The sequence below is a fragment of the Leuciscus leuciscus genome (genome assembly GCF_965113295.1).
Source record: "Leuciscus leuciscus genome assembly, chromosome: 21".
Classification (NCBI taxonomy): domain Eukaryota; kingdom Metazoa; phylum Chordata; class Actinopteri; order Cypriniformes; family Leuciscidae; genus Leuciscus; species Leuciscus leuciscus.
The window spans coordinates 15,400,581-15,418,949 of NC_138745.1; the positions used below are offsets into that span (position 1 = coordinate 15,400,581).

Consider the following 18,369-nt stretch of genomic DNA (forward strand, 5'->3'; position numbering starts at 1 on the left):
TTTTAATAAATACTGCAATATTCCATAAAAAATAAGAATGTACGATTTTTATTTAATGGTGACTTTAAAAATTACAAAAAATTATTTATTTGGTCAGCAAAATTTGTTTTCATAACTTGCAAAATCACAACATTAACTATGCAAAGTTGACTCTTGTCTAAATCTACGTGAAGCCAACAATAAAACCACAGAAAACTAGCCATTTTACTATCAATTCAAAGCCTTCTAGTTACTAAATTGCTAATTTTATCGGTAGCATTAGATTAATTGTTCCGCTTACCTTTATTTTGAAACCTAAGTCTACTATTACAGAGGAAGTAAACTGTCCGGTTGTTGCTTAATTCACAGCTTCACATGAGTGGCCTTAACAGTGCGTCATTCTTTGCGTAGTCAGAACTTATATTAAGAAACAATGTCAACAGCGATGAACTTCGGAACCAAGACGTTCCGACCCCGTCCACCGGACAAAGGAGCGTTTCCCTTGGATCATTTCGGTAAGTGATTATGCGCATGCACCGTTGAGCAACAAGCAGTCATAATTTCAGCGTCCCAATTCGCTTACTTGAGCCCTTAAAAGTATTTACTGGTTTTTTTTTAAGAAAAAGTACAAGTTTTGGGAGATACTACTTCGTCATAATTGCGTATTTATCCTACCGCTCTGTCGCTAGTGTCATTTATGGGATTCGGTGTCTTTTGTGTCCCCAGCAATGATCATACCATTACTGTCTTAAATGTGGAACAATACAAATTATAAACATGTCTTAGTCATAAATAACGACTTTTGAATTCTAAGCATATTGAAGGTGATTTAAAATAAGCTAATTTAAGACATTTTACAGCACTTTGAATTACATCACATTTTTTCAATGTCCCTATTGTATCCCAATTTCATTATAAATGCAACACTTCCTGTATGTGATTATCATTTTTACATTGTTGAGTATATCAGTAAAGATTCTCTCTAATGTATATAGGCCTATTCTTTTTAATTGTTAAATTTATTTTAGTTATTATAATCAAGGTGTTTAGCTTGTCCCTCAATTTATTGTCCACCCTCTTATTTTTGACTACTTCCCCTTTGAATGAAAGTTGTACAAATTAAATGGCATATCATTAAGTTGTCATCACTTCTTTGGAGGGAAAACAACTTGGGAAAGTGAGTGATATCCTCTATTATTTTAATGGTCTACTTTTATTTGTATTAATTTTTCAGCAATTTTATCTTTCAAATTTGATGTGGCCAACCTTAGTACGCCCACCCTGTTAAGGGAAAACTTAAAAAAGGGGAAAAAGTTAGTAAAAACATCATAGTTTTAAAATGACAAATAGACCATGCAATTCTTTATTAGATAATCATTCTATGTTAGCTTCTTTTTGCACAGACACTGTGCATTGGCTGCTTTTAGGTCAGAATGTCCGGTCAGTGTCCACCCTATTAAGTCAGAAGACCTAACAAAGTGGACACTGAGAATGTACATTGTGAAAGTAATTTATGTTTAAAGTTCAAGAAGTGCATTTAAAGTTCTTTGGCAGTGTTTTTACATATTGTTTCCCTAATCCAGTTAAGTAATCACATAACTGGTTGTATGTGAGAGAAAGGAAATCATCCATCCATTCTTTATACCGTTCTTGTCTTCCCTGTTATTAATTTGTCCACTCTATCACTTTGTCAAGCTTTTTTTTTTTTTACAATTTCAGAAACTCAGCAACAACAAAAAAAAAGTCACATTTACTGGAGTATCAATAATGCAATAATGATATAGCCTAAGTAATCTTTAAAAAGTAAACAAAAACTCCTTTTAGGCATAATTGCATCACCATTTAAACTACGCTGTCAATCATCCTGTCACAGTTAAAACCCTCCATATATTTAATTTCATTTCCTATCATATTCACCTTTTTCTTAATGAGTGTACTGCGTTTTAGAATACGGGAGACACTTCCGGTTCGGGGACGTTTCACTCAAAAGACTAAAACAAATAATTTCAAATCATAAGGTAGCACAGTTTGACTGATTAAGCTGTAAAATTCCCTACATGTTCTTTTTTCAGATGTCAAGAGAATAACATAACGCAGTATTTTAACGTGACAGATAACAAGAACATCTATGGCGAGAGCTCTTTTCAGTTGCTGCATTCTTTTCATGTCAAGTCAAGTCATCTTCATTTATATAGCACTTTTAACAATGTAGATTGTTCCAAAGCGGCTTTAAAGTCTATTTAAAAGAATGTTGACTGAAAATCCTCGCAGATATAATTTCTTTCTAAAAAGGAACATCGTTGTGAAGATACTGTCTTTTCTAGTATCTTTGACAGAAAGAGTAGATTCGAGATCGGCCTGTAATTTACTAATTTTGTAGGATCAAGTTGCATTTTTTTTTTTACAAGTGGTTTAAAGGTAGGGTAGGTAATCATTTTTCTAAAAAAATAACATTCCAAATTTGTTTAAACTGTCTTTATATACCAATACATAATTAAAATGTAAGTACTCTGAAAAAGAAAATATAAAAATCGAGTGACTGTAGACCTTTTAATCTGCAATAAACACAGCTCATTATTTCCATTCACTCCACCCCCTCCCTTCTGAGCTCCTTCCAAAGCCACGCCCCCAAAACACATGAACGCGCGACGCCAAACGCTCAGGCTGGAACAAGACGCATTTATTACCTGAGACGAGTGGAGAGGAAGGAGCGCAGTACATACAGTGACATCATGTCAGAATCACATGTAATAAAATACCTAACTTTATCACTATGAATATAAACAAATAAGATTTCTTTTAGTACTCACTATCAAGCTAGCATATCGATAATGGTAAAGTTTCATTCGGTAACGAGCTATATTTATAAGGCAAAACTAAAAACAGGTTGCATTGATACACGTTTTTCCATTACCATCAGTTACACTGTGATGAAGATGAATTTCGTGTAAGATTCATAACATATACGGTGTTTTGCATGTAAGAGTTTCCATGATGAAAACATTGTTGACTCTAATGAAGACTAACGTACACTCCGAGTCCGGAGAAAAGTACCGCATCGTCGGCTCGAGGACAGGTCCGGGGTTGAGGGCGAAGCAGAGGAGGTCGTTCAAGAGTGCGGGCAGGGTCCGAGGAAGTAGTTTTTGCCTTGTTTGCCTTCGCTGACTGCATATGCAGGTGCTTTGAGCTGAATATTTCCGGGAACGGTGACATGTGATGAGTGCACGCCGGGCAGCGCGCGCAGTGGGGCTCGGGGCGGGCACGAGACATGAAGGCATCTGATTGGTTCTTTACATTCGCACCGAATGGCAGTGATTGGTCAGAGTTTTTACTGTCCTGCAGCTGCTACAGAGGTCTGATTTTTTTCATTCCTTTTTCTAAACACATAATGTATTGACTACTATCAGGATGGAAGGACCATTTCACCATTTATAAAAAAAAGTGTTTCTGAACAGGATTACCTACCCTACCTTTAATCATAGCCAGCTTAAAGATTTTTGGTATGTATCCTAGAGACAAAGATGAATCAATGATCGTAAGAAGAGGATCTATGACCTCTGGAAGCATCTCTTTCAGTAGCTTAGTCGGTGTAGGGTCTAACATACATGTTGTCTGTTTAGATGATTTAACGAGTTTAGCGAATTCTTCCTCTCCTATAGCAATAAATAAATCACATTTTTCCTTAGGGAGACTACAATGCACTCCCTGATGCGATACTGTAGTAGACTGTTGCATTGCATAGTTATAATTTTGTCCCTGATATTATCAATCTTATTAGTGAAAAAGTTCATAAAGTCATTACTGCTGTGTTGCTTGGAAATTTCTGGGCTTGAAGCTTTCTTTTTCGTTAGTTTAGCCACTGTTTCAAATAAATACCTAGGGTTTTGTTTATTTTCTTCTAATAGGGTTGAAAGCAGATCTAGCAGCTTTTAAGGCCTCTCTGTATGCAATCAAACTCTCTTTCCATTAGGGGTGGGAATTGGCAAAAATGTGACGATTTGATAGTATTGTGATATTTGGCCCATGATTCAATATTATTGCGATTCTTAACATATTGCGATACAGCAAGTATTGCGATTCGATTCTGCGATATATTGCGATTCATGTCTCCTATATTATTCAAAGGCATTACAAAAAATGAGGAAAATAAGTGAGCTCAACTCACTTCATATGTCACATTTAATTCTGTGGACATTATCTTCTACACTAATAACAGAAGTGCAAAAACTTGACCTTATTACAGGACAGGACACAATTATTCTCTGAATAGGAGACCTCTCATATGAATGGTGAGCTCCCAGCACATCAATTAAAATTATTTAAATACAATAGAGTAACATAACACATACATAATAGAGTAACATAAACCTGAGAATAATTATATAAATAAGAGTAACTTAGAGCTTCAATCAAATTGAAAAAAATAAACAAAAATGTGTACCACTAGAGTCCAGTCCTGTTGGTTGCAAGGTCATCAACCAAAAGTAATTTGGGAATATTGGCATTTTTGTTAAGAAAAAGGAGTTGGTCAACATGCTCAGATGTTAAAGTACTCCTCTGGGCCATTACTATGTCTCCTGCAGTGGAGAACACCCGTTCAGCAGACACTAGTGGCTGGAATGCTCAGGTATCTTTTAGCGAGTTTGGCTAGGTAAGGATACATTGTCTCATAAGCTTTCCACCAGTTGAGGGGGTTTTCTTCTAGTGGCAGTGGAGAAGCCTCCTGGTATCTCTTCACTTCCTCTTCAGCTTGGGTAAATGCTGACTTTTGTGGCGCTGTGGTAGAAAATGTTTCTCCCAGTAAATCAGCTAGCCCAGATCTTCTTTAAGGTTTAGGCTCTTCAAGCTCCATCCATCCATTTCTACTCCAGAGGCACTGCTGGTCTCTTCTTGCCTAATAGTGGGCTGTAGGGAAACATTAGATAGATGTTAAAAGATTTTCCATTAAAACAGATATAAGAAAATAATGCTAAACACTAACCAGTATAGAGATTAATCACCAGATGAACATAGGCTTGGTTTTAAAAAATCCGATAATAATATAGCATTTTTAAATACTTTCTTACATTTTAAAATAACCATTTAAACAATTGCATTGAAACACATATAAGAAAATAATGCTAACCACCACTAACCAGTATAGAGATTAATCACCAGATGAACATAGGCTTGGTTTTAAAAAATCAGGTAAATAATATAGCATTTTTAAATACTTTCTGACATTTTAAAATAACTATTTAAACAATGTGATAAATTAATTAAATAAAGCCTTCCTGAAGGCTGGCTGCCTCCACAACCAGTCTGGAATAAATGTCACTGATGTCATCTGTGGTCAGGAAAGGCAGTGAGTGACTTAAATCGTGGATCCAGGGCCGATGCTGTGTGGAGGGTGTTTTTTTCTTCAACAGTGCTGTATCTCTTCTGCAGATCTCTGTTTGATGTCCCTCACAATTGGTTTGTCCCCCATTGTCTCTCGTGTGTCATTTAGCAGCTTTGCCTGCACTGGAGCAATGATAGACAAAGTCAGATTCTTCTCCTCTGAAACAAGTTTTGTGGCTACTAACATCGGTCGAAGTGCTTGCATTATGTCCTCAGCATCTGTAATGTCATTTTTCGTTTAGGGTGCAGATATCACTGCCTGACCTCCTGACCTCAGAGGACAACAGAGCAGCACAGATCGCTGGTTGCTGTTCCAAGAAACGTTCAAGCATTCCGTACCCGCTGTTCCAATAGGTCACAACATCGGTCTTGAGCTTGTGAGTGGGGTGGTCCAGAAGCTTTTGTTTTTGCTCCAACATGAAGTTGGCGATTGTACTGCGGTGGAAAAAAGTGGTTATGCCCCGGACTCTTCCTAGTAACATGGCGACAGCAGGCAGCTTTAGTGCGAGGTTGAGCGTATGGGCAAAACATTTCACGTGAAGGTACCCCCCCCACCTGCGCGGCCACAACCATGTTGGACGTGTTGTCCGTAACCAAAACAATCTGTTTGTTAGCGATACCCCACTCTTGGGTTGCCGTTTTCAGCAACTCAGCCATCTCATGCATCGCCCTGGTTTGTAAAATATGAGTTAAAAGCTGCCATTCATTCGTGATGTAATGCGCGGTTATGGTCATGTACGACTCCGTAGCTCTTGATGACCAACCGTCACACGTTATAGCAACTCCTTCGGCTAAACTCAAAGTTTAATTTACCTCATCTCTGACTAACTATTACCATTTTTCTCCAAAACGACACACATTTGAGAAGATGTTTTGTCACATAACAAAGGATGCCTTGACTGTCATGAAAAGGATAATAACTCATTTTTGACCAAAAATGCAGTTACTGCCTTTTTGCTTTGTAGGGCAGTATTGTTATCCTCCATACTTATTATTATTAGTGGTGCTTGCTGAAAGCAAGGCATCACTATTGTTATCCTCCATACTTATTAGTGGTGCTTTTTCAAAGCATCACTATTGTTATCCTCCATACTTATTAGTGGTGCTTGCTGAAAGCAAGGCATCACTATTGTTATCCTCCATACTTATTATTAGTGGTGCTTTTCAAAGCAACACTATTGTTATCCTCCATACTTATTATTAGTGGTGCTTGCTGAAAGCAAGGCATCACTATTGTTATCCTCCATACTTATTATTAGTGGTGCTTGCTGAAAGCAAGGCATCACTATTGTTATCCTCCATACTTATTAGTGGTGCTTGCTGAAAGCAAGGCATCACTATTGTTATCCTCCATACTTATTAGTGGTGCTTTTCAAAGCAACACTATTGTTATTGCTCATACTTATTATTCTTCTTATTATACCAACCACCTAGTAACACCATAGCAACTACCAAAAATACCTTAGCAACCACCCTGAACACCCTAGCAACGTCTAGAAATGCTCTAGTAACCACCAAAAAACTCTAGCAACCACCCAAAACACCCTAGCAACTGCCTAGCAACCACCCAGAACACCTAGCAACTGCCTAGCAATGCCCTAGCATCCACCCAGAATACCATAGCAACTGCCTATCAACACCATAGCAACCACCCAGAACACCCTAGCAACTGCCTAGCAACTACCAAGAATACCCTAGCAACTGCCTAGCAACCACCCAGAAAACCTTAGCAACTGCCTAGCAACACCATAGCAACCACCCAGAAAACCCTAGCAACCACCTGGCAACAGCATCTTGCTAAAAACATGCTAGCAACATGTTAATCAAGTTAGCATCATGCTAGCATTATGTTAATAAAGCTAGCAACATGCTAATAATGCTAGCATTATGCTACCAACATGCTAATCAAGCTAGCATCATGCTATCAACATGCTAATCAAGCTAGCATCATGCTATCAACATGCTAATCAAGCTAGCATAATGCTAGCAACATGCTAATCAAGCTAGCAATGTTAGCAACATGCTAATCATGCTAGCATCAAGCTACCAACATGCTAATCAAGCTAGCATCATACTAACATCATGCTAATCAAGCTAGCATAATGCTAACAACATGCTAATCAAGCTAGCATCATGCTAAAAACATGCTAATCATGTTAGCATCTAGCTAAAAACATGCTAATCATGTTAACATCTAGCTAAAAACATGTTAGTAAAATGCTAATCATGCTAGCATCAAGCTACCAACGTGCTAATCAAGCTAGTATCATGTTAACATCATGCTAATCAAGCTAGCATCATGCTAGCAACATGCTAATCATGTTAGCATCATGTTACCAATATGCTAATTAAGCTAGCATAATGCTAGCAAAATGTTATTCAAGCTAACATCATGCTAACAACATGTTAATCAAGCTAGCATAATGCTAGCAACATGCTAATCATGTTAGCATCTAGCTAAAAACATGCTAGCAAAATGATAATCATGTTAACATCTTGTTAAAAGCATGCTAGCATGATGCTACCAACATGCTAATCATGTTAACAACATGCTAATCATGCTGGCATCATTTTAACAACATGTTAATCATAGTAAATCTTGCTGGAATGTGGTAAATCGTAGTAAATCATCTTAGAAACATGGTAAATCGTGGTAAATAATGCTAAAACGTGGTATATCATGGTATCACAACATGTTAATTGTGTTAGCATCTGCCCAGTGGCGAGTTTTGCCACTGCAAGCACCACTTCACATTTTCTTCAGGAAATGTACATTCTAGTTAGTGGTGCTTTTCAAAGCAACACTATTGTTATCCTCCATACTTATTATTATTAGTGGTGCTTGCTGAAAGCAAGGCATCACTATTGTTATTGCTCATACTTATTATTATTAGTGGTGCTTTTCAAAGCAACACTATTGTTATCCTCCATACTTATTATTATTAGTGGTGCTTTTTCAAAGCACCACTAGTGTTATTGTCACTCATACTTATTAGTGGTGCTTTTTCAAAGCAACACTAGTGTTATTGTCACTAAACTTATTATTAGTGGTGCTTTGAAAAGCACCACTATTGTTATCCTCCATACTTATTAGTGGTGCTTTGAAAAGCACCACTATTGTTATCCTCCATACTTATTATTATTAGTGGTGCTTTTTCAAAGCAACACTATTGTTATTGCTCATACTTATTATTCTTCTTCTTATTATTCCGGACAAAAGTTTGGCGCGTAACTCGCCCCGCACCGTTTGTCACAGACCCCTGAGTGAGGTGTCAAATCGACCGGCTCATTGAGGAGAGGTGTGCTATGACTTTTCTAAGCGATCGGGTGTACGATGTTCGCACAGCGGACGAAAAAGCGGCCAAAAAAGTCCCATTGACTTAACATGGGGAGTTCTAAAAACATTTGAATCCCAACTGCCGTTTTCACACACACCACTCCAAAGGGCCTGACACCCCTGCGTTTCTCTCCCTCTCTCTCTCCCTCAGAGGATTTATATTATCAAGCAGCCAATAAGTAATGGCCTAAAATCTTGATAGCCACACCCTAGCAACCAGTTACAGCACCCTAGCAACCACTAAGAGCTCCCTAGCAACCACCCTAAACCAATAAAAAACATTTATTTGTATTTTTTTTATTTTTAAAGCAATATCACACTCGTAGCCTTGCGATATCGCTCCATGCTTGTGTCTATTCGGCCATAGGCACGAGGCCGCAGGCCGAGTGCCGTACTGAAGGAACTCGTTATTAAAGATTTTAAGAACTCTATAAAAACTCCATAGTAACCATATTTGACAACTACCAACCACCTAGTAACACCATAGCAACTACCAAAAATACCTTAGCAACCACCCTGAACACCCTAGCAACGTCTAGAAATGCTCTAGTAACCACCAAAAAACTCTCGCAACCACCCAGAACACCCTAGCAACTGCCTAGCAACCACCCAGAACACTTAACAACTGCCTAGTAACCACCCAGAACGCCTAGCAACCACCCAGAACACCCTAGCAACGCCCTAGCATCCACCCAGAATACCATAGCAACTGCCTAGCAACACCATAGCAACCACCTAGCAAAGCCCTAGCAACCACCAAAAATACCCTAGCAACTGCCTAGCAACCACCCAGAACACCTTAGCAACTGCCTTGCAACACCATAGCAACCACCCAGAAAACCCTAGCAACCACCACCTGGCAACAGCATCTTGCTAAAAACATGCTAGCAACATACTAATCATGCTAGCAACATGCTAATCAAGCTAGCATCATGCTAATCAAGCTAGCAAAATGCTAATAATGCTAGCATTATGCTACCAACATGCTAATCAAGCTAGCATTATGCTAGCAACATGCTAATCAAGCTAACATAATGCTAGCAACATGCTAATCAAGCTAGCATAATACTAGCAACATGCTAATCAAGCTAGCATCATGCTAGCAACATGCTAATCAAGCTAGCATAATGCTAGCAACATGCTAATCATGTTAGCATCTAGCTAAAAACATGCTAGCAACATGCTAATAATGCTAACATCAAGCTACCAACATGCTAATCAAGCTAGAATCATGCTAACATAATGCTAATCATGCTAGCATCATGCTACAAATATGCTAATTAAGCTAGCACAATGCTATTCAAGCTAGCATCATGCTAACAACATGTTAATCAAGCTAGCATAATGCTAGCAACATGCTAATCATGTTAGCATCTAGCTAAAAACATGCTAGCAAAATGCTAATCATGCTAACATCATGCTACCAACATGCTAATCATGTTAACAACATGCTAATCATGCTAGCATCATTTTAACAACATGTTAATCATAGTAAATCATGCTGGAATGTGGTAAATCGTAGTAAATCATCTTAGAAACATGGTAAATCGTGGTAAATAATGCTAAAACGTGGTATATCATGGTATCACAACATGTTAATTGTGTTAGCATCTGCCCAGTGGCGAGTTTTGCCACTGCAAGCACCACTTCACATTTTCTTCAGGAAATGTACATTCTAGTTAGTGGTGCTTTTCAAAGCAACACTATTGTTATTGCTCATACTTATTATTATTCTTATTTTTATTAGTGGTGCTTTTTCAAAGCAACACTATTGTTATTGCTCATACTTATTATTCTTCTTCTTATTATTCCGGACAAAAGTTTGGCGCGTAACTCGCCCCGCACCGTTTGTCACAGACCCCTGAGTGAGGTGTCAAATCGACCGGCTCATTGAGGAGAGGTGTGCTATGACTTTTCTAAGCGATCGGGTGTACGATGTTCGCACAGCGGACGAAAAAGCGGCCAAAAAAGTCCCATTGACTTAACATGGGGAGTTCTAAAAACATTTGAATCCCAACTGCCGTTTTCACACACACCACTCCAAAGGGCCTGACACCCCTGCGTTTCTCTCCCTCTCTCTCTCCCTCAGAGGATTTATATTATCAAGCAGCCAATAAGTAATGGCCTAAAATCTTGATAGCCACACCCTAGCAACCAGTTACAGCACCCTAGCAACCACTAAGAGCTCCCTAGCAACCACCCTAAACCAATAAAAAACATTTATTTGTATTTTTTTTATTTTTAAAGCAATATCACACTCGTAGCCTTGCGATATCGCTCCATGCTTGTGTCTATTCGGCCATAGGCACGAGGCCGCAGGCCGAGTGCCGTACTGAAGGAACTCGTTATTAAAGATTTTAAGAACTCTATAAAAACTCCATAGTAACCATATTTGACAACTACCAACCACCTAGTAACACCATAGCAACTACCAAAAATACCTTAGCAACCACCCTGAACACCCTAGCAACGTCTAGAAATGCTCTAGTAACCACCAAAAAACTCTCGCAACCACCCAGAACACCCTAGCAACTGCCTAGCAACCACCCAGAACACTTAACAACTGCCTAGTAACCACCCAGAACGCCTAGCAACCACCCAGAACACCCTAGCAACGCCCTAGCATCCACCCAGAATACCATAGCAACTGCCTAGCAACACCATAGCAACCACCTAGCAAAGCCCTAGCAACCACCAAAAATACCCTAGCAACTGCCTAGCAACCACCCAGAACACCTTAGCAACTGCCTTGCAACACCATAGCAACCACCCAGAAAACCCTAGCAACCACCACCTGGCAACAGCATCTTGCTAAAAACATGCTAGCAACATACTAATCATGCTAGCAACATGCTAATCAAGCTAGCATCATGCTAATCAAGCTAGCAAAATGCTAATAATGCTAGCATTATGCTACCAACATGCTAATCAAGCTAGCATTATGCTAGCAACATGCTAATCAAGCTAACATAATGCTAGCAACATGCTAATCAAGCTAGCATAATACTAGCAACATGCTAATCAAGCTAGCATCATGCTAGCAACATGCTAATCAAGCTAGCATAATGCTAGCAACATGCTAATCATGTTAGCATCTAGCTAAAAACATGCTAGCAACATGCTAATAATGCTAACATCAAGCTACCAACATGCTAATCAAGCTAGAATCATGCTAACATAATGCTAATCATGCTAGCATCATGCTACAAATATGCTAATTAAGCTAGCACAATGCTATTCAAGCTAGCATCATGCTAACAACATGTTAATCAAGCTAGCATAATGCTAGCAACATGCTAATCATGTTAGCATCTAGCTAAAAACATGCTAGCAAAATGCTAATCATGCTAACATCATGCTACCAACATGCTAATCATGTTAACAACATGCTAATCATGCTAGCATCATTTTAACAACATGTTAATCATAGTAAATCATGCTGGAATGTGGTAAATCGTAGTAAATCATCTTAGAAACATGGTAAATCGTGGTAAATAATGCTAAAACGTGGTATATCATGGTATCACAACATGTTAATTGTGTTAGCATCTGCCCAGTGGCGAGTTTTGCCACTGCAAGCACCACTTCACATTTTCTTCAGGAAATGTACATTCTAGTTAGTGGTGCTTTTCAAAGCAACACTATTGTTATTGCTCATACTTATTATTATTCTTATTTTTATTAGTGGTGCTTTTTCAAAGCAACACTATTGTTATTGCTCATACTTATTATTCTTCTTCTTATTATTCCGGACAAAAGTTTGGCGCGTAACTCGCCCCGCACCGTTTGTCACAGACCCCTGAGTGAGGTGTCAAATCGACCGGCTCATTGAGGAGAGGTGTGCTATGACTTTTCTAAGCGATCGGGTGTACGATGTTCGCACAGCGGACGAAAAAGCGGCCAAAAAAGTCCCATTGACTTAACATGGGGAGTTCTAAAAACATTTGAATCCCAACTGCCGTTTTCACACACACCACTCCAAAGGGCCTGACACCCCTGCGTTTCTCTCCCTCTCTCTCTCCCTCAGAGGATTTATATTATCAAGCAGCCAATAAGTAATGGCCTAAAATCTTGATAGCCACACCCTAGCAACCAGTTACAGCACCCTAGCAACCACTAAGAGCTCCCTAGCAACCACCCTAAACCAATAAAAAACATTTATTTGTATTTTTTTTATTTTTAAAGCAATATCACACTCGTAGCCTTGCGATATCGCTCCATGCTTGTGTCTATTCGGCCATAGGCACGAGGCCGCAGGCCGAGTGCCGTACTGAAGGAACTCGTTATTAAAGATTTTAAGAACTCTATAAAAACTCCATAGTAACCATATTTGACAACTACCAACCACCTAGTAACACCATAGCAACTACCAAAAATACCTTAGCAACCACCCTGAACACCCTAGCAACGTCTAGAAATGCTCTAGTAACCACCAAAAAACTCTCGCAACCACCCAGAACACCCTAGCAACTGCCTAGCAACCACCCAGAACACTTAACAACTGCCTAGTAACCACCCAGAACGCCTAGCAACCACCCAGAACACCCTAGCAACGCCCTAGCATCCACCCAGAATACCATAGCAACTGCCTAGCAACACCATAGCAACCACCTAGCAAAGCCCTAGCAACCACCAAAAATACCCTAGCAACTGCCTAGCAACCACCCAGAACACCTTAGCAACTGCCTTGCAACACCATAGCAACCACCCAGAAAACCCTAGCAACCACCACCTGGCAACAGCATCTTGCTAAAAACATGCTAGCAACATACTAATCATGCTAGCAACATGCTAATCAAGCTAGCATCATGCTAATCAAGCTAGCAAAATGCTAATAATGCTAGCATTATGCTACCAACATGCTAATCAAGCTAGCATTATGCTAGCAACATGCTAATCAAGCTAACATAATGCTAGCAACATGCTAATCAAGCTAGCATAATACTAGCAACATGCTAATCAAGCTAGCATCATGCTAGCAACATGCTAATCAAGCTAGCATAATGCTAGCAACATGCTAATCATGTTAGCATCTAGCTAAAAACATGCTAGCAACATGCTAATAATGCTAACATCAAGCTACCAACATGCTAATCAAGCTAGAATCATGCTAACATAATGCTAATCATGCTAGCATCATGCTACAAATATGCTAATTAAGCTAGCACAATGCTATTCAAGCTAGCATCATGCTAACAACATGTTAATCAAGCTAGCATAATGCTAGCAACATGCTAATCATGTTAGCATCTAGCTAAAAACATGCTAGCAAAATGCTAATCATGCTAACATCATGCTACCAACATGCTAATCATGTTAACAACATGCTAATCATGCTAGCATCATTTTAACAACATGTTAATCATAGTAAATCATGCTGGAATGTGGTAAATCGTAGTAAATCATCTTAGAAACATGGTAAATCGTGGTAAATAATGCTAAAACGTGGTATATCATGGTATCACAACATGTTAATTGTGTTAGCATCTGCCCAGTGGCGAGTTTTGCCACTGCAAGCACCACTTCACATTTTCTTCAGGAAATGTACATTCTAGTTAGTGGTGCTTTTCAAAGCAACACTATTGTTATTGCTCATACTTATTATTGTTCTTATTTTTATTATTATTATTATTCTGGACAAAAGTTTGGCGCGTAATGCGCCCCGCACCGTTTGTCACAGACCCCTGAGTGAGGTGTCAAATCGAGCGGCTCATTGAGGAGAGGTGTGCTATGACTTTTCTAAGCGATCGGGTGTACGATGTTCGCACAGCGGATGAAAAAGCGGCCAAAAAAATCCCATTGACTTTACATGGGGAGTTCTAAAAACATTTGAATCCCAACTGCCGTTTTCACACACACCACTCCAAAGGGCCTGACACCCCTGCGTTTCTCTCCCTCTCTCTCTCCCTCAGAGGATTTATATTATCAAGCAGCCAATAAGTAATGGCCTAAAATCTTGATAGCCACACCCTAGCAACCAGTTACAGCACCCTAGCAACCACTCTGAGCTCCCTAGCAACCACCCTAAACCAATAAATGATATAAAAAATTTTTTTTTACATTTTTTAAAGCAATATCACACTCGTAGCCTTGCGATATTGCTCCATGCTTGTGCCTATTCGGCCATAGGCACGAGGCCGCAGGCCGAGTGCCGTACTGAAGGAACTCGTTATTAAAGATTTTAAGAACTCTATAAAAACTCCATAGTAACCATATTTGACAACTACCAACCACCTAGTAACACCATAGCAACTACCAAAAATACCTTAGCAACCACCCTGAACACCCTAGCAACGTCTAGAAATGCTCTAGTAACCACAAAAAAACTCTAGCAACCACCCAGAACACCCTAGCAACTGCCTAGCAACCACCCAGAACACCTAGCAACTGCCTAGTAACCACCCAGAACGCCTAGCAACCACCCAGAACACCTAGCAATGCCCTAGCATCCACCCAGAATACCATAGCAACTGCCTAGCAACACCATAGCAACCACCTAGCAATGCCCTAGCAACCACCAAGAATACCCTAGCAACTGCCAAGCAACCACCAAGAATACCCTAGCAACTGCCTAGCAACCACCCAGAACACCTTAGCAACTGCCAAGCAACACCATAGCAACCACCCAGAAAACCCTAACAACCACCACCTGGCAACAGCATCTTGCTAAAAACATGCTAGCAACATACTAATCATGCTAGCATCATGCTAGCAACATGCTAATCAAGCTAGCATCATGCTAGCATCATGCTAATCAAGCTAGCAACATGCTAATCAAGCTAGCATCATGCTAGCATCATGCTAATCAAGCTAGTAAAATGCTATTAATGCTAGCATAATGCTACCAACATTAGGGTTAGGGTTAGGGTAACCCTAACCCTAACCCTAAGCATCATGCTAGCAACATGCTAATCAAGCTAGCATAATGCTAGCAAAATGCTAATCATGATAGCATCTACCTAGAAACATGTTAGCAACATGCTAATCTTGCTAGCATCAAGCTACCAACATGCTAATCAAGCTAGCATCATGCTAACATCATGATAATCAAGCTAGCATCATGCTAATCATGCTAGCATTATGCTACCAATAAGCTATTCAAGCTAGCATCATGTTAACAACATGTTAATCAAGCTAGCATAATGCTAGCAACATGCTAATCATTTTAGCATCTAGCTAAAACCATGCTAGCAAAATGCTAATCATGCTAACATCTTGTTAAAAGCATGCTAGCATCATGCTAGCATCATGCTACCAACATGCTAATCATGTTAACAACATGCTAATCATGCTAGCATCATTTTAACAACATGTTAATCATAGTAAATCATGCTGGAATGTGGTAAATCGTGGTAAATAATGCTAAAACGTGGTATATCATGGTATCACAACATGTTAATTGTGTTAGCATCTGCCCAGTGGCGAGTTTTGCCACTGCAAGCACCACTTCACATTTTTTTTCAGGAAATGTACATTCTAGTTAGTGGTGCTTTTCAAAGCAATACTATTGTTATTCTCCATACTTATTATTCTTATTCTTATTATTCTTCCACACAAAAGTTTGGCGCGTAACTCGTCCCGCACCGTTTGTCACAGACCCATGAATGAGGTGTCAAATCGACCAGCGTATTGAGGAGAGGTGTGCTATGACTTTTATAAGCGATCGGGGGTACGGTGATCGCCCCAGGGGCGAAAAAGCGGCCGAAAAAATCCCATAGACTTAACATTGCGACGAACTTTGATGACTCGTAGCTCTGAGTGAGGATTTCGCAGAAACGTGTGATTTGCCACATTTGAAGAGGCTGACAGGCTCTGTAAGAACATACCTCACAATGGGGTAAAAGTTGCACCCCTGGGGGTCAGGAGCTGCCCAAAGTTTCCCATTGACTTACTATGGTGTAGGACGGCCCATGAAATGGGCCGTCCTACACCATAGCATGTGTTTTTCCTACTATGGTAAATTACATAAGGTTTTTGTATTGAACATAGCTCTGGATCACAGTGTCATAGAGACAAGGGGGCGGGCTCATTTTACTCAGATGACCAATCAGTCTCTCAGGATCATTGTGAAGCTATCAAGCCACGCCCTAGCAACCATTTAGAGCACCTTAGCAACAAGTTCCATAGACTTCCATTGAAAGACATCAAAGGGATATCTCCGGACTGATTTGTCATAGAAACATGAGGGTGGTCTCATTTGACTCGGAGCAGCAAACAGCCAATCATGAATCACCTCAACACTTCCTAGCCCATCCCTAGCAACCATTGTCGAGCACCTTAGCAACCAAAATCCAAAGAGGGATATCTTCCATTCTGAATGTCACAGAGGCATGGGAGTTGGTTTATATCATTCATACTGACAAGCAGCCTTTGGAGTTTCATGACTGGCAGCTGCCAAGCCACTCCCTAGCAACCAAACAGAGTACCCTAGCAACCAAAATCCAAAGAGGGATATCTTCCATTCTGAATGTCACAGAGGCATGGGAGTTGGTTTATATCATTCATAGTGACAAGAAGCCTTTGCAGTTTCATCATTGGCAGTTGTCAAGCAACTCCATAGCAACCAAACAGAGTACCCTAGCAACCAAAATCCAAAGAGGGATATCTTCCATTCTGAATGTCACAGAGGCATGGGAGTTGGTTTATATAATTCATACTGACAAGCAGCCTTTGGAATTTCATGATTGGCAGCTGCCACGCCACTCCCTAGCAACCAAACAGAGTACCCTAGCAACCAAAATCCAAAGAGGGATATCTTCCATTCTGAATGTCACAGAGGCATGGGAGTTGGTTTATATCATTCATACTGACAAGCAGCCTTTGGAGTTTCATGACTGGCAGCTGCCAAGCAACTCCGTAGCAACCAAACAGAGTACCCTAGCAACCAAAATCCAAAGAGGGATATCTTCCATTCTGAATGTCACAGAGGCATGGGAGTTGGTTTATATCATTCATAGTGACAAGAAGCCTTTGCAGTTTCATCGTTGGCAGTTGTCAAGCAACTCCATAGCAACCAAACAGAGTACCCTAGCAACCAAAATCCAAAGAGGGATATCTTCCATTCTGAATGTCACAGAGGCATGGGAGTTGGTTTATATAATTCATACTGACAAGCAGCCTTTGTAGTTTCATCATTGGCAGCTGCCAAGCCACTCCCTAGCAACCAAACAGAGTACCCTAGCAACCGTTTAGCAAGACCTATATCTCTGCATCAGAACATCGTATAGAGATGGGAGTTGGTTTATATCATTCATACTGACAAGAAGCCTTTGCATTTTCATCATTAGCAGCTGCCAAGCAACTCCATAGCAACCAAACAGAGTGCCCTAGCAACCAAAATCCAAAGAGGCATATCTTCCATTCTGAATGTCACACAGGCATGGGAGTTGGTTTATATCATTCATACTGACAAGCAGCCTCTGTAGTTTCATTATTGGCAGCTGCCACGCCACTCCCTAGCAACCAAACAGAGTACCCTAGCAACCAAAATCCAAAGAGGGATATCTTCCATTCTGAATGTCACAGAGGCATGGGAGTTGGTTTATATCATTCATACTGACAAGCAGCCTCTGGAGTTTCATGACTGGCAGCTGCCAAGCAACTCCGTAGCAACTAAACAGAGTACCCTAGCAACCAAAATCCAAAGAGGGATATCTTCCATTCTGAATGTCACA

General features: G+C 40.0%; 1 protein-coding gene across 2 annotated transcripts in view; it reads left to right on the forward strand.

Moving 5' to 3' along the window:
- The first annotated feature begins 137 nt into the window (after positions 1-137).
- Positions 138-18,369, forward strand: part of cox19 (cytochrome c oxidase assembly factor COX19) — a 77,373-nt gene continuing 59,141 nt past the window's right edge. The window contains exon 1 of one of the 2 annotated variants that reach the window (XM_082152906.1): positions 138-494. In XM_082152906.1, the coding sequence (XP_082009032.1) occupies positions 413-494 (82 nt within the window). In that variant the 5' untranslated portion in view covers positions 138-412. The remainder of the gene's footprint in view (positions 495-18,369) is intronic. The other variant, XM_082152905.1, reaches the window with a different exon arrangement.